Genomic DNA, 17,756 nt, shown 5'->3' on the forward strand with positions numbered 1-17,756 from the left:
ACCGCCCTACACCTGGACCTGGGTTTCAGCTCAAGGCTACCGCCCTACCCTTACCCTTGAGCTAGGTCCTACTTCCCATTCTCTAGAGGTTAATTGGAGATAAAAGTCTCAAGTCCTTTTGTGCCCGGGCTGGCTCTGAACCTTGATCCTCAAATCTCAGCCTCCTCTTGAGTAGCTAGGATTACAGGTGTGAGCCACTGCCCAGCTAAATTGTATATTTTCTATATGAAAATCTAAAAGCACAAAGGGAACTCTGCTTGAGGAATTCCAGTGTAACAAATCTTATGTTTTACTAGGATAATGTAGAGAATGGGCTTGTGTGTTTGATAACCACTACACTGACCACTTCCTACTTTAGTCCTAGTAAACTAGTAGCAATCTGTTATGCTGAAATGATTTGAGATGGAAGAGGAAGAAAATCTCTTTATTCCAAATCCTGATGAGAAACAATTAGCAATTTCCAACAAGCAACTCAATAGTTTCTCAAGGTGTAAGGTGTTTCTCTACCAGTCTAGAAGTATAGGGCCTAGTGCTTATTGGGTAGGCAGGTACTTTACTTCTTGAGCTGCTCCCACAGACTCCCCTCCCCGCCCCCTTTTTTGAGATAGGGTCTTACTTGTTGCCCAGACCAGATTGGACCATTATCCTCCTGTGTCTCCCAAATAGCTGTGATTACAGACATATGCCACCACCCTATTGAGAACCTTGTTTTAAATAGTAACTCATTTTTTTTTTTTGCCCTTGCTGTTCTAGAACCAAAATCTTCCCAATCTCAGTAGTGCTACAATTACCAGCATGAGCTATCTTGCCCACCACTTGTCTACCATTTGGAGAGAAACCAGCTTTAATGGGCTAGGAGTGTACCCTAGTGGTAAAGTGCTCACCTAGCACGCATGAAGCACTGGGTTTGATTTCTTAGTACCACATACACAGAAAGAGCTGGAAGTGGTGCTATGGCTCAAGTGGTAGAGTGCTAGCCTTGAGCAAAAAATGTCCAAGGACAGTGCCCAGGCTATGAGTTCAAGCCTCAGGACTGGCAAAAAAAAATCAGTTTTAATAAATTACTTTACGTGGTATTTGAACAGCTTGTCCTTTTCTAAAGTTTTCATTGTAAGGGGTAAACTAAATCCCAACTCACTGTGTTAAAAGCTCTGGCCACAGGAAGTGTGTGGCTCTTGGAATATTTGGATTCTGCTGAGACTGCTTAAGTATGTGGGTTTATTGGGTCCCACACGTGTGTGACTCTCCTCGCATGGCACACTCTGGGGGATGGTGATATAAGTGCATGAAAAGCATCCATGGCAGTGGACTAGAGATGGTGCCTCTCTGTACAAGAGGAAAAAGCCTTCTTTCCTGTATTCACTTGACCCTTCCACAAAAGGTGAATGGCCATGTACAGCTATATAGTAGTGTATGTTCTTTGAGCCTAGAGAATTTATAAAAAGTTATTTGAGTGCTTTATAATTTTATAAAAAGTAGGTCATTTACAACAGTACAAATCTAAGACATATGAAATCTAACTGCGAACTCTTGTTAAAAGTAGCCTAATTTGCCACAGCTCTATGACCTCTGAATGACCTTATATGCCAGGCTCTTTGCTGACCATTGAACTCTGTTGACTATCTTTTAACTCACTCTGTAGAGACACACTCAATTCTGTCCTGTCTGGACTGGCCATTTCCACCATACACAGCTATAGAACTTGACCTCTTCCTTCATCCTCTAACTCAGTAGATATCTTCACTAGTAGGACTTTCCTTGCCTGTAAGTAAACAAACTTCATCTTTTCAAATTCCTGGTAAGTTCAAATCCTGGTAAGTTGCTCATTTATCACATAGGAAGCAGCTGCCCAGGTAACTCTGGGACTTAAAAAAAAAATTTCTCCAGCTGCCTCATACTCCCATACTCAAACCATGTATTATGTGTCCTGTCATTGAGGTCGGGGTACGAAAGTGTATCTAAACCTATTTTCACATAGTCCAAGTGTGCGACAATACACTAAGGTCCCCTGACCTCTCTGCAGTTACAAACTTTGTGTATTTTTAGCCTTCTTCAGCTTTCCTTTTGAAAGGGCAATGCAAAGAGATGAAAATGGAAGATGAGACACTTTATGGTGACCTTACCAAGACAATCAAACCCCAATAGGTCCTCACATGGGACATCAGATGCACTAACACGTGACTTCCTCAGCTGTATATTTGTCACCTCACCTGCTCAACATTTTCAGGGGAACCTAGCATTTACTAGGCTACTTTAAATATGTCCCCAGCATAGCAACAGGTTGGTGTGGCCTTGGGAAATTTCTTTTGTATTCCCAGAATGTGTCAGACTGAGTGCAGTCCTGATAGGTCACCAACACCACGAGTCTTTTAAGAAATGACTTAAATATTTTGCCTTCAGCCTTCATAATTTGTTATAGAAGCCCTAGGACTAGTTACCAGGTTTACTTGCTTGTAAAAGTCTAGGTTCAACATTTTACCTAAGTAATAGTCAACTTTTCCTATAACTCTAGCATTTATGTACTACTTCAACCCATCTTCAATTTACTTTCACCTATATGTACTGTACATTTTAGGAAAAAGTGTTCAAAAAATTAAATCATTCAGAAGTTAAATCATCCAGAGCATGCTACCTAGCTGCTTTCCAACAAATGGGGAAAAGTGAGGCTCAAGTTGTGGAGAACAAGTTTTTCAGGCACTTGGAAATTATCTTCATCTGCCTTTAAATTAAATAGTAAAGTGCATATAGTTACAAATTTTAAAGACCCTCAGAGATCCTATTTGTATGGTCCAAACAATAATTACAAATAGGCTTTGGTATGAACTGTTTATATAATCTTAGATACACTTGTTCTGAAAATAAAGGTCACTTACAATCTTAAAAAAATGCTATTTCTCAAAATGTACTAAATCAAAGGGAATTATATAGGTGTCAATGCAACTGCTCTTTGCCATTTATTGCCTGCTCTTTGCCAGAGATTTTAACTCTCAGTCTTCTTCCACTTCCATCCTCTGCTGGCCATTCTCCACGATTCTTTTAGTGGTGATACTTTTGCTATTAACTGTTTCGGTGGAAGTGGACGCAGGCTTGAAGCTGTATATCCCACCACTGCCACAGGACTTGGTGAAAGAAGAAAGACCTCCACTTCGCATTGAACCATAGGGTGTGAATCTCGTGTGGAATGGAGAGAAGTGACCTCCAAAAGCTGGGAATTCAGTGAAGGTGGAGAAAAGGGGTGCGAACCCCCTGTTTCTGGTTCTGCGGGGGAACCTCAGGCCTCCGAAAATGTTCTCCAGCGGGGCTCCGAAGAAGTCGAAGGAGAAGGGGTCCTGGCCCGCAAAGAACTCCCTGAAGACGTCGGCAGGGTCGCGGAAGCTGAAGACGCACTCGAAGGGGTCGTGGCAGGGGCGGCCCGCGGCGGCCCGGCCGTCCTCTCCGGCCTCGCCATAGCGGTCATAGACGCCGCGTTTCCTGGCGTCCGACAGCACCTCGTAGGCCTGGGCCACCTGCTTGAATCTCTTCTCTGCCTCCTCCTTGTTCTCCGGGTTCTTGTCGGGGTGCCACTTGAGCGCCAGCTTGTGGTAGGCCTTCTTGATGGCGTCGGTGGAGGCCTGCCGGGGCACGCCCAGCACCTGGTAGTAGTCCACCATGGTGGGGAAGAGGAGGGCGGGCAGGGCGCGGCCCTGGAGCCAGGGCAGGGCAAAGGCAGCTTCTGGGAGCCTGGCTGCGGGCCCAGGCTGTGGGCGGAGGCGGGGCGGCGCTCTTGTGACGTGGCCGCTTCTCATTGGCTGAGGATGCTTTGGCTTATCCCAGAATGCAGTGCTCCAAGGCGGGGGAGGGCGGTTGTCTTGTTGCTTAGTAACCATAGGGCCTAGGCCAAGGTAGACTTTGCTTCTGCCCACCTCTTTACCCAGGCTCTCTGTCCTATCCAGAGGTTTGGTCCTCCAAATGTGTGGAATATGGCTAACCTTAATGAGGAGACATTGAGGAATCCGGGTGCCTTAGAACATACTTGTTTTAAATTCAAGTAAATATAAGTTAGGCTATCCCCTCAGCCTGAGGGGATAGGGATTGATATGAATGGGTTTTTCTTGAACCTGGCCTGAGGAAAGTGATGTCTTGTATGGGCCTTAGTACTCGTTTGCTTTTGTTCAATCTATCATATACGTTTCAGGCCAAAATACAGACAAGATAAACATGCATTCATTAGTGGACATAAAAATTGTCACATGAGGGCCAGGGGTTTGGCCTAGTGGTAGAGTGCTTGCCTAGCATGCATGAAGACCCGGGTTCGATTCCTCGGTACCGAATACATAGAGCAGAAAGTGGTGCTGAGGCTCAAGTGGTAGAGCTCTAGCCTTGAGAAAGCCCAAGGACAATGCTCAGGCCCTGAGCTCAAGCCCAGGACTGGCAAGAACATTTTTTTAAATGTCACATGAGCATGTAAGAAAATAACTTTGAAAAGAAAAAATTCAGGAATAAGTGGAGTTATACATATTTTGAAACTCTTAATATCCAGCTTCATAGCAGAGAGCTGGCTTCTCTTCTCTGTTCGACCTCTGTGGTATCACACATAAAGTCACTTCTGTAATGTGCTTATGAGAGATTATGAGTGAAACATTTAGATAACATCATAGCTTGGGCTTTGTAAATTCTTTTTCTGAAAAGTATCCTCAGGGTATATTCTGCTAACAATTGGTTTAGTAAATCAAAATCATTCTATCTTTGTTGGTTGTTTCATGTTGTATATAAACATTTGGATACACGGATCTACTCCACAAAAATTGCTGAATCATGATATGATTTCCTTTTTGGTGTTGCTTAACATTTGGGTTCTTGGCATCTAAGTTCATTCACTACCCTATCTCATTCTCTCCTGAACAATATATTCCTTGCTTTGATCAGTGGTGAAGCAACACACCAGTGGAGATCACTTAGTTCTAACGGGAAAATGAATAACCAATGAACTTTCTAAAGTTTCATCTTGAAAGAGTGTAGGTCTAACTGGGTGTATTGTCAGGACAAAGTGCCACTTCAGTTTATATCTTATCAAATGACTGAACTTGAAACCCTGGAGGTGGATCTTGATAAGCATGCAGTAAACAGAAATAGGAAGCCAATCAGGAATAAAGTTCAGTATGAATAAAGCAATTACCAAAGTACAAAATACAATTAGGGAAGGGTGATCAGAATGGCTGGGAGATAAGGGGAAAGAGGGAGGGCTCCAACCTAAAGGACTACAGAGAAGGAAGGAGCTTTAAAGTTACAAGTTTCTCTGTGATCCTCCCTGCACAACCTCCAAAATGCTGGCAAGTAATGTCCATGGACAAAATATTGGGATTGTGTAGGATCGAGATTAGTTTGGACAGCAATGGAATCCCAAAGAAGAGAGTTTAGTACTCTGTTCTGTCTGCATTTTGTCCAGTTGGGGAGAGGGGCATTGCTTTTAAGCAGCCTATCACACTTGCTCCTGACACTTCCCTTGTGTTCAAGGACACACCAGGCACCTATGCCTGGTGGTACACGAATACCTCCTTGGTTCCAAGGTCTTTCCATCTGCCTTTTATCCCCCCATTTACTCTGACGGGTTTTGCCTATCATTTTTTTAATGTACTACTGTGGATCTTTTTTTTTTTGCCAGTCCTGGGCTTGAGCTCAGGGCCTGAGCACTGTCCTTGGACTTTCTCAAGGCTAGAGCTGTACCACCTGAGCCTCAGCACCACTTCCAGCTTTTTTTTCTATGTATGTGGTGCCAAGGAATTGAACCCGGGTCTTCATGCATGCTAGGCAAGCACTTTAACCACTAGGCCAAACTCCCGGCCCCACTACTGTGGATCTTGTAGAATTGTGAAAAACAGAGAGTGTGCACCAGCACATAGGATTTGGTTATTAGCTCTGTCAAGAAGCTTCCACAGGACTCTAGCAAATCTTTTGTTCTTCTGTACTTTACTGTCTTTGTTTGTAAAGGGAGGAAGATACAGTCTGCCTCTTCTGTGGGACCAGATAAGATAGTTATAGACAGTACTTGACCATATACCATGGAATTAAGAAATACAATTCTTATAGATTTTGTTCACTGGTCTCATTTGATTATCAAAGTGATTATCACAATTTTCACTGAACCTTGGCGTGGTGTGAGGAGCCCAATTGAAATTGTTTATTTTGTGTGTGTATTTTTAATTTCTTATATATAGAACATTTTCTCTATCCTTGAAGCAGTCTTTGGAGGACATATACTGAGGTGAATTTCCTCTTCTAATCATTCTCTGTCTGAGGACAACACCGTTCAATCCCATCCTAACACATCTCACAATCTTTAAGGCCCTGCTTCATCTGTTTCAGTTGTGAGTCAGTTTCTCTTTATAGAATGTGTGGTGACCATCTATGGTGATCTCAACTACACTATTGGGATTCTGCACTGTGTGGAATTCAATAACTATTTGTTAGATAAATGAAGAAAATGGTAGAGATAATCAGTCAGAGTCTGAAATGAGCAGTGTGGAAGAGACATTCTCAGGAAAGTCTTAAGAATTGCACTACTGTGTTTTGTTTTCTTTCAAAAAGGTCTTCTGAAGCTGGGCTCTGGTGGCTCATGTGGATAATACTAGCTACTGAGATTTGAGGATTGCAGTTCAAAGCTAACCTGGGAAGAAAAGGTTTTGAGACACTTATCACCAATATAACACCAAAAAACCCAGAAACTTAACTCAAAGTGGTAGAGTGCTTGCCTTGAGCAAAAAAGAGGTTAGAGAGGTTGTTCTTGTTTTGTGGATATACACTCTTAAATATTTCGGGGTAAAGCAATGTTTGCTTAAGTTAGCTACACACAGATGACACGGGAAAAATTACTAGGGTAATACTTTACCAAATCCGGAAAATGAATATTTCATAGGCCCCAAAGTTCTAGTGATATTTTATATTCTGTGCTCATTCATGAAAGTGATTAGAGGAAATAATTCAACTCTTGTAGCTTAGTAAATAAGCCAGTAGAATTCCACACTCTTTCATTCAGACAGTTTACTTTCTGCACTGCTTTGTGAATGTTCCATTATACTTGGAATACAGTGAAACATTAACGTCAGGTGCTAATTATCTCTTGCTGCACATGTGCAACTGAGGGTGAACTGCTGGCCAGACTAAAAGAAGACACATAATGTTTGCAATGTCTGAAGGCCTCCGTCCGCTTCTCCTGGGCCTGCTGCTATGTATGCTTGGCTCCTCTGTGACCCTCGCAGGGAAACTGTTGTTAATCCCACTAGATGGCAGCCGCTGGCTCAGCATGGTCGGGGTCATCCAACACCTTCATCATAGGGGACATGAAATAGTGGTCCTAGCACCAGAGGCCTCAATGTATATAAAAGAAGGATCATTCTACACCTTGAAGAAGTACCCTGTGCCCTACACGACGGAAGACTATGAAAGTATTCAGCGTGATCGAGGGCTCAGCGTTTTCATGGAGGAGCCCTTCCTACAGCGTTTTGTCAGACTCTACAAACAAGCCCAGAAGACTTCTGCAATGATGCTGACTATCTGCTCCCACTTACTGCACAACAAGGAGTACATGGCCTCCCTTCAGGAAAGTGGCTTCGATGCGGTGTTGACAGACCCTTTCCTTCTCTGCGGCCCCATTGTGGCCCAGTACCTGGCTCTGCCTTCTGTGTACTTCTTGAATGCAATTCCATGTGGACTGGACTCAGAAGCTACCCAGTGTCCCAGACCCATGTCCTATGTGCCCAGGCTTTTTTCCTTAAACCCAGATCGCATGACCTTCCTGCAACGAGCAAAGAATGTGCTTTTTGCTCTGTCAGAGAACTTTCTGTGCCATGCAGTTTATACTCCCTATGAGCCACTTGCCTCAGAAATCCTCCAGAGGGTTGTCACTGTCAAGGACCTTCTGAACTCAGCAGCTATCTGGCTGTTTAGAGATGACTTTGTGAGGAATTACCCAATGCCCATCATGCCCAACATGGTTTTCATTGGTGGGATAAATTGCCTTCAGAAAAAACCAGTATCACAGGTGTGTATTTAACAGGGACTTGTATGTGACTATATCTGTAAAATCAAAGGTGAGGATAGAAGAAATTTCCATATAAATATACTGAGTGAACCAACTGAATTCTGGTTTTCTCCTGGTTAATTGAGGATAAGAGTCTCACTGATTTTCCTATATGAGAGTGCTTCAAACTGTGAACTTCAGATCTCAACCTCCTGAATAACTATAGAATTGCAGGTATGAGCCATTGGCACCCAGCTTCTGTTATCTTAATAATTTACTTCTGCCTGGGTCACAGACTAACTTTGTGAAAGGCAGCAATTCTGAGGCAATGGGTACACATGTTGAAAACTGGCCAAATGGTAGATTTGGGAAGCCAGAGGCTTTAAGACAGCCAAGGACTGGAAGACACACAGGATGACAGGAAGGCTGCAAGTAGCTGTGTGCTTGCCTTGGAAGGCCACATGGTGAAGTGACATGTTTCTAACACAAAGTCTAAGTGGATTCCGGAAAAGCAAAAATGTTTTGGAAGGGAAATTCTCAATAGAATTTAGGCAGTGTGTTAAATGTCTCTTGTGAGCCTCGAGGTAGCTTCAAATGGAAAAAGTCCCTCTCACTGGAGAAGGGTCTTATCTCTTAGAAAGGCTTAAGAATTAGGACAATCAAAGGTTAGTTGTTGTTTTCCTAAACCTCATGTTCAGTTGACATGTTGGTTTGCCTTGTGGCTCTTCTGGGGACTCTGAAGTCAGGACAAAGTTCAGGGCAGGTTTTCAAGTAGGGAGTGGGTTTGCCCTTTAGGAGCCCATTAAAGTAGTGCAGAGGGCGTTGGGCACTATTCCACACTCTGTTGTTTGCTTTGCTATTTTCTGTACATAAACTTGCGTGCCAGTGAAAGTCTGGTTGACCACGGTTATTCAATATTGCGTGTTTGGAACCCTGTGGGTTTTGATTTTGTGTTAATCAGTGCTTGATTCCGGAGAAGTCCTGTCTTGCTAGTTGCTGAGCAGGTGTCAGGGGATGTAAGGAAAGGATAATGGGTGAGAGCCTTTCAAGACAGCTGAAAGGAACAAAGCTTCTTGTCAGCCTTGTTCCATCACTCATTGGAGAATCTAGAGTATGCGATGAAAGAAACTGCCTCTGCTGAGGAAAGAGGGAGTGAAGGAGAATACTGATGTGGTGCCTTCTGGGGCAGAAAGGCCACACAACAACCATCCTCAAGATGTTCCTGCTACAGACAAAAGATGCAGGATGTGGCAAAGAGGATGAACCATTCTGACTCTTTGGGTGGGCCTAGAGGACTTGGCCAAAGTACAACAGCTGGGAAGGGCATAGGATCAAAGAGGTGGTGAGAGAGAAGCATGCCTAGAGGAAGTTGCCTAGAATCCTGTTCAGATTGAACTAGTTAAAGAGCTGGGTCTCTGTCCATGCATGCTGAAGCCCTTCAGAAAACAAGTGTTCCACAAGTAGGGAGACCAAGGTTCATGGTTATCCCTGGTCTTTGCACAGGGAGGAAACCCACCCGGTGATGCCATCTGTCAGTCAGGGTGTGGGTTTTCACTCAGTGTGCCTGTGGGATGCATGGATATATTTGTGTCTCTGCATTTTTGCACATGTGCATACAGGTGCCTTAGCTTTTCTCTTGGATAAGGAGCACATGGATTCTTCATGTCAAGGGAACTCCACAGAGACAAATGAAATCGACTTCCTTTGGGGGAAGAAGTAAGGAAGGAGATCAACCTGCAGAACCTACACCTCAGTAGTTTTTGTGTAGCTGAGCAGTCCCACACACCAGTGGTTGTGATACTCTGAAGACTGCAGCAGGAGGATCACCAGTTCGAGGCCTGCCTAAACTATGTATGGAGTCTGTCTTGAAAATAAGTTTGTTTTTCCGCCATACACATGCACGCATTATTTCCATACACACATTTTAACACTTTCTTAACAGGAATGAAGCAAACTCAGAGATTTATTACATGATCACACTGAAGAATATGAGAAAAAGTGAACTGGAAAATTCTCTTTTGGTTGTAGGAATTTGAAGCCTACATCAATGCCTCTGGAGAGCATGGGATCGTGGTTTTCTCTTTGGGATCCATGGTTGCAGAGATTCCCGAGAAGAAGGCGATGGCAATTGCTGAGGCTCTGGGCCAAATCCCCCAGACGGTAAGTCCATTCTCCATGATGACTTAATGTAATTAAGGTTTTTTTTTTTTTTTGCCAGTCCTGGGACATGAAACCATCACCTGGGCATACTTTCTGAGCTTCTTCTGCTGAAGTCTCCCACCCTACCACTTGAACTCCAGTGCCACTTCAGGTTTTTCCTGTGTATGTGGCACTCTGGAATCAAAACTAGAGTTTCATGCATGCTAGCCAGTCCCTCTACCACCATGCCATATTACCAGGTCCATGATTGCTTAATTTTGCACTCATAATTAGATCTAATCCCTAACTTCCAGGATCTCAATACATTTAAGTAGTTTAGCTCAACTATTCTTGAAGCATAGGCCACCTTACTCAGAAGGTTGTTTGTCTTTTTGGCTAATTGACAAGAATCAAAACTGTTAAAGAGAATTTAGTAAAAAAATAACAACATGGTATTGGTTCTTCATGGAATGTATGAGAATTTCTCAAAAGAATGCTGGCTAGGACACTGGCTTGATATCCTATGTGTTTGTGTGGATAGTTTTGCAAGGATGTTTTTTATGAAGTGAAGAATGTTTTGAGAAATCATGAGGTGTGGCAGTGATGACCTGGTGTGTTTATGCAGGGATCCCACTATTCTCATCACGCTCAGGAAGAAAGTGTAGGACGTTTCTAGCCAGGGAGCATTCTTAGTTACTGCACCCCAACTCTCCAGAGCTTCTATTCATTCTGAACCCTGTTCATGTTCTGGAATCCATACACTTTGCCATTCTTTGCTAACCTAGACTACATGCCACAACCTTTAGCAAACTGTAAACATAGGAGCTAATGTTAGTTGAAAGAATAGAGAATCATCACCAGGAAGACGATCCTGCATTTACTGGCCTCCATTTTCTATTAACCCTTCTTGGGTCTCTTAAGTCTATTGTTACATAGAGGTCTTAGCATATTTAGCATATAGTTCTAGCATATTTGTTGCATTCAATTGAAATATATTTGTGCCAGGAACCACTAGGTCACCCCAGTAATCTTAGCTACTCAGTAAGCTGAGATCTGAGGGTTGAGGTTCAAAGCCAGGCCAGACACATCATGAGACTCTTTTCTCCAATTAACAACTAAAAAACTGAAGTGGAGCTGTGACTCCACTGCTAGAGTGCCAGCTTTAAATGGCAAAGCTCAGTGGTAGTGCCCAGGCCCTGAGTTCAAGAATCAGGACACATACACACACATTATTCACCAAACATATTTTGAGTACCTACTGTGTATAAGGATCTAATATAACCAACAATTATATCCTTTTTGTTCCCTACATAGCTTATAAATGGCAAAAGTTAATGAGGGAAATAATTACCAAGATTTATCTGACACCACTTTCAGTCAAAAAAAATCTTCTCTGGGTACCAAACATTCAAATCCTTCAGTTTTGTCCTTTACTCTTATTTTTCTTCAACCCTTGATGACTTATCCAACTTTATAGCAAGAATGCAGGCTTGCCTCACTGGATGAGGGGTCAGAAGAATGGATGGGTCAGAATTTGAACTAATGAGGGGACAGGTCCAAGAGACAGGGAACGTGCAGCCATCCTCCCTCAGGATTTTCCACCTGATCTTTCTTAAAGACTCTGACTAACTAACTATGAGAGACATGAATTATATAAAACTATTGCTGATGGAAAAAAAGAATAGAGAATCAAAAGAAGACGTAGCAGGAAATTAGGCCCAGACAGTTTATATGGATCACATGAGGACGCACGCTCAACAGAGCTATGGGAGATTTTCCCCCTTTGTTTATAACAGATGATGGCAAAACATGTTCTTGGATAAAGCTGTGTTCATTTTGTCCCTGCAAGGTCCTCTGGCGCTACACAGGAAGCCGACCATCAAATCTTGCCAACAACACGATACTTGTCAAGTGGCTACCCCAAAATGATCTGCTGGGTATGTTGGGAGAATTTGGTGTGTAGCCCCCTTTGGGTTAAATTAAGAAAATGCATAGACAACGGTTTTCAAAGAGCATTGTTAACTGGAAGATACTGCAGCTAGACTATCTCACACTGCTTTTTAGTGTGTGTGTGTGTGTGTGTGTGTGTGATCCTTGAACTTCTTATCGTTTTGTCAAGTGCAGCACTGGACATGAATGAGTTCTCAGCATATAATCAGAAGTTAGACAGTGACAGACTAGAAAATGCCGCCACTGGACCACCAATGTGCCTGCCTGCTCGCTTTCCTTCTCAGGTCACCCGAAGACTCGTGCGTTCATCACACATGCTGGCTCCCATGGCATATATGAGGGAATATGCAACGGCGTCCCTATGGTGATGATGCCCTTGTTTGGTGACCAGATGGACAATGCAAAGCGCATAGAGACCCGCGGGGCTGGTGTGACCCTGAATATCCTTGAAATGACTTCTGATGATATAGCAAAGGCACTCAAAGCAGTCATCAATGACAAAAGGTAAGAGTAAAAAGAAAACCTAAAAACCCAAAAGTTAAAAAAAAACCTCAGACCTGCAATCTACCCTTAGTATATACATTTTAATGGTAGAAATCTTGACTCACTTTTCTCTTTTACTAACATAGATTATTTGTACACATGACCTTCTTCATTCAGTTTCCACCTGCACATTTATCTTGATCACATCCACTCGATTGGTGACTCATGGAATCCTGTGGGAAAGTCATGAAGCCTGTGATTACTAGCTCTTCAAGGCTCCCTCATGACAGGGCACCACTGCTTGGCAAGTAAAGTTGCAGCACAACCAGCGCACAACCAGGAGTCCCAATCCTGCTTCCTTCCCCACAAACCATCCACCTGAGCACAGGCTAGTGGAGGTCTCATTCATGGGTTCCCATTGTCCCCTTGTGCCCTGGCTTGTCAGCATCCAGACATCCAGCTCTCACCTGACAGTGCCCAGCTTCTTCTTCTTCTTCCACCTTATAGACACCTACTTGGAACCTGAACAATGACCTGGAAGACATTCTGTAGTACGTTTTTTATTTACAATTGCAGCATGAGTTAATTGATGGTATTTTTTTTAAAGTCTTTCTTTCTTTTTCTCTTTTCTTTCTTCTTTTTTTTTTGGTGGTCAGGGGGCTTAAACAGTTCCCAGTAGCCATATTAAATTTTTGCTCCAGGTCAGTACTCTACTACTTAAAGTCATAGCATCATTTCCACAGTTATCTTTAACCCACGTATATCAGATTGAAATCTACATGCTTGCTGTGCTTTAAACAGGAAGTTATACTTCAACAATGTGAGAAAAGAATAGAACAATCTGAAAAATCATTTTGTGTTGACTAACTAGGCCATAATAGGTTTTCATTAAATATTTAATAAATGGCTCTATGGAAATCTACCACCAGAGGATATCCATATAGAAAGAAACTGTGTACCAGAATATCAGTAAGTCGATATTTTTCCTTCATTGTACTTTCTTACCCAAGATGCTCATGACTTAGGGGTGAACTGAGGAAGGCCTTGCTTTCCTTTTTCTGCCTCTTTTGTTCTCATCTTCTTGAGTCTCCTCGGGCTCCACTTCCTTGTTCTCATGTGTCCATACCAAACACTTGAGCCCTCACCACATTTTAGACTGAGTTGTTCAGGACCACCTGTTAGCACTGTTAAAACTAACAGAAATCACTCCCTAGGAGGAGGTTATACAGGCCCGATGTCAGGCTCAGTTCCACATATGGATTCACTTTGTTGAGTAAAAGTTTTCCACCATCTCTTGTTTTGGCCAGATGTACTTGTTTGCAACTTCAAATGTGCTTCCACTGGCAATTTCTGGCATGTCTGTCTTTTTCCTTTAAAAAGAAAGTCTAGGGCGGGAGTTTGGCCTAGTGGTTAAAGTGCTTGCCTAGCATGCATGAAGACCCAGGTTCGATTCTTCGGTACCACATACATAGAAAAAAGCCGGAAGTGGTACTGAGGCTCAAGTGGTAGAGCTCTAGCCTTGAGAAGTCCAAGGACAGTGCTCAGGCCCTGAGCTCAAGCCCAGGACGGGCAAAAAAAAAAAAAAAAAAAGAAAGTCTATGCATTTTCTGTTTTGCTATAATGTACAATACAATGAATGATGCATATAATTCAGGCTTCTTCTATTTACTAATACCAATCTGAAAGGAGCGTAGAAGCAAGAATTGGAGATTCTAAAATTATAATGTTGGCTTCCAGTTCTTTCCCTACCTACTTCTGTGGACATGTATCAACTTTGTGTGTGTCTGCGAGCATGTACACACCCAAACACGTTCACACATGTTCTTTTCTGATTACTAAAAAGCACATGCCTCCCCTGGTTGAGAAACCCTGGCAGCCTCCCTGGTGGGAAGCCAACAGAGGAGCACGGTGCATTACATGGTGCTCCCGCATTCACCTCCCTGCTCCCTGTCCTTGTGTCCAGCTACAAGGAGAACATCATGCACCTGTCCAGCCTTCACAAGGACCGGCCCATAGAGCCCCTGGACCTGGCTGTGTTCTGGGTGGAGTACGTGATGAGGCACAAGGGGGCGCCACACCTGCGGCCTGCAGCCCACGACCTCACCTGGTACCAGTACCACTCCTTGGATGTGATTGGCTTCCTCCTGGCCATCCTGCTGGCAGTGGCCCTCACCATCTTTAAATGCTGTGCCTTTGGCTGTCGGAAGTGCTTTGGGAAGAAGGGGCGAGTGAAGAAACCCCACAAGGCCAAGGCCCACTGAGAAGTGTTGGAAAGCGAGGGGAAATCTTGATGTGGTCTCCAATCATTTAGATGCATGGAAACACATTCCATGTCAAATTCATTTCATTCTTACCAAGGAAATTCTTCATATAATTGAGACATCCTCAGAGAACTTTTCTTTGAAAAGAATTAAAAAAAACTGAACCATGTAATTGCTGGACCACGTAGGGGTAAAATGTTGAATATGAAGTCTGCCTCTCCAGGTCCTTTAATATGACTGAACCTGTTAGCCCTCAAATGAATTACAGACCCCAAATGGCCCATTTTGTAATTTTTATGGCCACACATGTGTTGATTTTAGGGACAGATGACTCAGACCCACCCTGGCTCTGGATGGCTTTTCCCACTGGCATCTGCTTTCTGTGATACTGTGATCACTTCCCCACCAGGGATTGTTGGTCCTTGCCCGTATCCATACTTCTTAGAGTGTCACCTGGTGTGTTTATAGAAGGAAGTTTTAGGACCAGTAGGGTGTACTTTGTAGGAATACATGGCTTGGAGTCCTTGAGACCAGGTGTGGTTTGTGACCTTGGGGAAAAGAATGATGATTATAAAATTGCTGGTGTTGTTTTTGAGAGGATGACCATTCCTGCATGAAATGAATCTGATGAAAGTTGTGGGGTTGGGTTAAAAAAGTGCTCTTTGATATTTCCCCAAGCAAGATGAATAAATTCTTACATATATATGTTTCCAAAGTGGTTTTCTCTTCATTGGTATTGCATTTATGTGTCGTGATATGGTGTTTTGTAATTATGACTAGAAGGCATAATTTCGAGAGGAAATTTGAAACGTGTAGATGTTCACACAGACACATACATCTACATGCCATGCACACGTATACTCATGAGAAGACAAAAATCACCTCTCCCTGCATTTCCCAGAATCCCAGTATTACTGCTGTAATTACTTGCCTTCCAAAGGCTTCTGTGTTGAAGGCGGGGCCGTCAGCCACTGACACCTCTGGCAAGTGGTGAACCTTGAAGGGAATCTTGGGACTCTGGTCCCTTTCTTCCTGCTCTGCTTCTCAGCTCCCAGAAGGTGAGCAGCTTCCTCCACTTCAAACACATTCCCACCCTGAAATACCTCAGTACAGGCCTCCAGCATAAAGGTCCAGCGATCGTGGACTGAAGCTCCTGACACCCTGGGCCCAAAGAACTTTGCTGTATAAGATGGCTCAGTGGGGGCCGGGAGTTTGGCCTAGTGGTAGAGTGCTTGCCTAGCATGCACGAAGACCCGGATTTAATTCCTCGATACTACATATATAGAAAAAAGCCGGAAGTGGTGCTGAGGCTTAAGTGGTAGAGCTCTAGCCTTGAGAAAGTCCAAGGACAGTGCTCAGGCCCTTAGCTCAAGCCCAGGATGGCTCAGTGGGTATTTTAATAGCAGGGGAGAGCTGATTGAAACATCATAATTTGGAAAATTCTCATAACTACATGAACTTCCTCCACTCTAACATTGTGTATTAGTCTGTCTTGCACTGCTAACATGAAACACCTGAGAAGAGAACAGGTGTGTTTATCTCACATTTCTGGAGGTTTAGTGGTGAGGAGCCTGCATTGGCTGAGTTCTGGTGAAGCTGACAGAGGTGGGGCAGCACGGCAGGTCTGCATACAAGTTCTGGGAAAGATGAGGAATAATGAAAGCAGGATGACACAAAGATGCTTTGTATTTATAATCTGACTTGTTGAAGTGAAACTTCTCTCGTTAAATAAAAAGAGAGAGGTTCTGGGAGTTTGCCCTAGGAGTAGAGTCCCTGTCCTGCGTGCAGGAAGAGGCGGGTTCGATTCCTCAGTACCACACACATAGAAAAAACCAGAAGTGGTTCCGTAGCTCCGGGTCATACGCTAGCCTTGAGGAAAGCCTGAGGACAGTGCTAAGGCCCAGCTCAAGTCCAGGACTGGCCAAAAAAAAAAAAAGAGAGAAATATGTGCTTGCATATTGAAGCAGAGAAAGGGGTTCTGGGAAAGAGCTGAAGACCATTGGAGTGTCAGGTCCTCTCCGAGTTTACATATTGAAGCAGAGAAAGGGGTTCTGGAAAGAGCTGAAGACCACTGGAGTTTCAGGTCCCCTCTGAGGTTACATTCCAGTGGCCTTAGGCCCTCCTTTTAGGTCTTTAAGGTTTCTACCTCTCAATAGCACTGCTCTGGTTGGAAATCTTAGCCAGAAAGGCCTTTGGAGAACCTTTCAGAGCCAAGCCAAGGCTTCCTGCTACTGGCACAAAGGTTTGTGTTTGTCTCACAATGCAAAATTCATACTTCTACCCTCTGGTTCCCCAATTCCACTGTCCCAACCGATTCAATCCAAAACCTCATGGGAGACTCAAGGAAAAGTCACGTATAAGCCTATCTAAAAATAATATGCTAGTACTTTACCAAAAAGATATAATCACACTACCAAGAAGATATAGTACTGAATCAGGGCAAGGAAGCATTCCTATCCCACTGTAGAAGGATAGGATCATTGAAATGAGAAAGAAGGGGCAGGGAGGCTTGTCTAGTGGTGCTGTAGCTCAAGTGGTAGGGTTCTAGCCTTGAGAAAACCCAAGGACAGAGCTCAGGCCCTGAGCTCAAGCCCAGGACGGGAAAATTAAAAAGAACTAAGAAAGAAGGGTTTTGTACATCATTTTGTGTATCCCTGCACATCTTGAGGAATTGTTAAAAACAGAGATGTGCCCTGGTCCATTGAAGGGTTTGGTTATTAGCTCTGTCCAGAAGGTACCACAGGACTGTAGCCATTTGTTTCATTCATCTGTATTTTAGTGCCTTTGTTCATAAAAGGAGGAAGATACTGTCTGCCTTTTCTATGGGACCGTTTAAGATGTGTTATAGATAGTACTTGCCATGTACTCTGGGCTCATTAAAAACTATTTTTTTGTTGGCCTGTTCCCTTTGATTTCAAAGTGATCAT

At 43.5% G+C, this 17,756-nt stretch overlaps 2 protein-coding genes across 4 annotated transcripts in view; one reads left to right on the forward strand and one right to left on the reverse strand.

Annotated features, from left to right (window-relative positions):
• The window catches only part of LOC150048950 (UDP-glucuronosyltransferase 1A6-like), a 37,582-nt gene extending 22,038 nt beyond the window's left edge, over positions 1–15,544 (forward strand). For 2 of the 3 annotated variants that reach the window (XM_090355077.1, XM_090355076.1), the window contains 4 exons: positions 10,025–10,156; positions 11,985–12,072; positions 12,370–12,589; positions 14,532–15,544. In XM_090355077.1, coding sequence (XP_090211203.1) covers positions 10,025–10,156; positions 11,985–12,072; positions 12,370–12,589; positions 14,532–14,829 — 738 coding nt within the window. In that variant the 3' untranslated portion in view covers positions 14,830–15,544. Of the gene's footprint in view, positions 1–7,111; positions 8,018–10,024; positions 10,157–11,984; positions 12,073–12,369; positions 12,590–14,531 lie in introns of those variants that run through there. The other variant, XM_090355075.1, reaches the window with a different exon arrangement.
• On the reverse strand, positions 2,940–3,762 carry LOC150048951 (dnaJ homolog subfamily B member 3-like). Its single transcript, XM_090355079.1, has one exon. The coding sequence runs from the start codon at positions 3,648–3,650 to the stop codon at positions 2,988–2,990; it is 663 nt and encodes a 220-aa protein (XP_090211205.1). The 5' UTR covers positions 3,651–3,762; the 3' UTR covers positions 2,940–2,987.
• Positions 15,545–17,756: the final 2,212 nt, after the last annotated feature.

Source organism: Megascapheus bottae, chromosome 21, assembly GCF_031878675.1.
Source record: "Megascapheus bottae isolate mThoBot1 chromosome 21, mThoBot2.hap1, whole genome shotgun sequence".
NCBI lineage: Eukaryota > Metazoa > Chordata > Mammalia > Rodentia > Geomyidae > Megascapheus > Megascapheus bottae.

Coding starts and splice junctions, on each gene's coding strand:
- LOC150048951 (XM_090355079.1), bottom strand. CDS start 3,650: ATGGTGGACTACTACCAGGTGCTGGGCGTGCCCCGGCAGGCCTCCACC.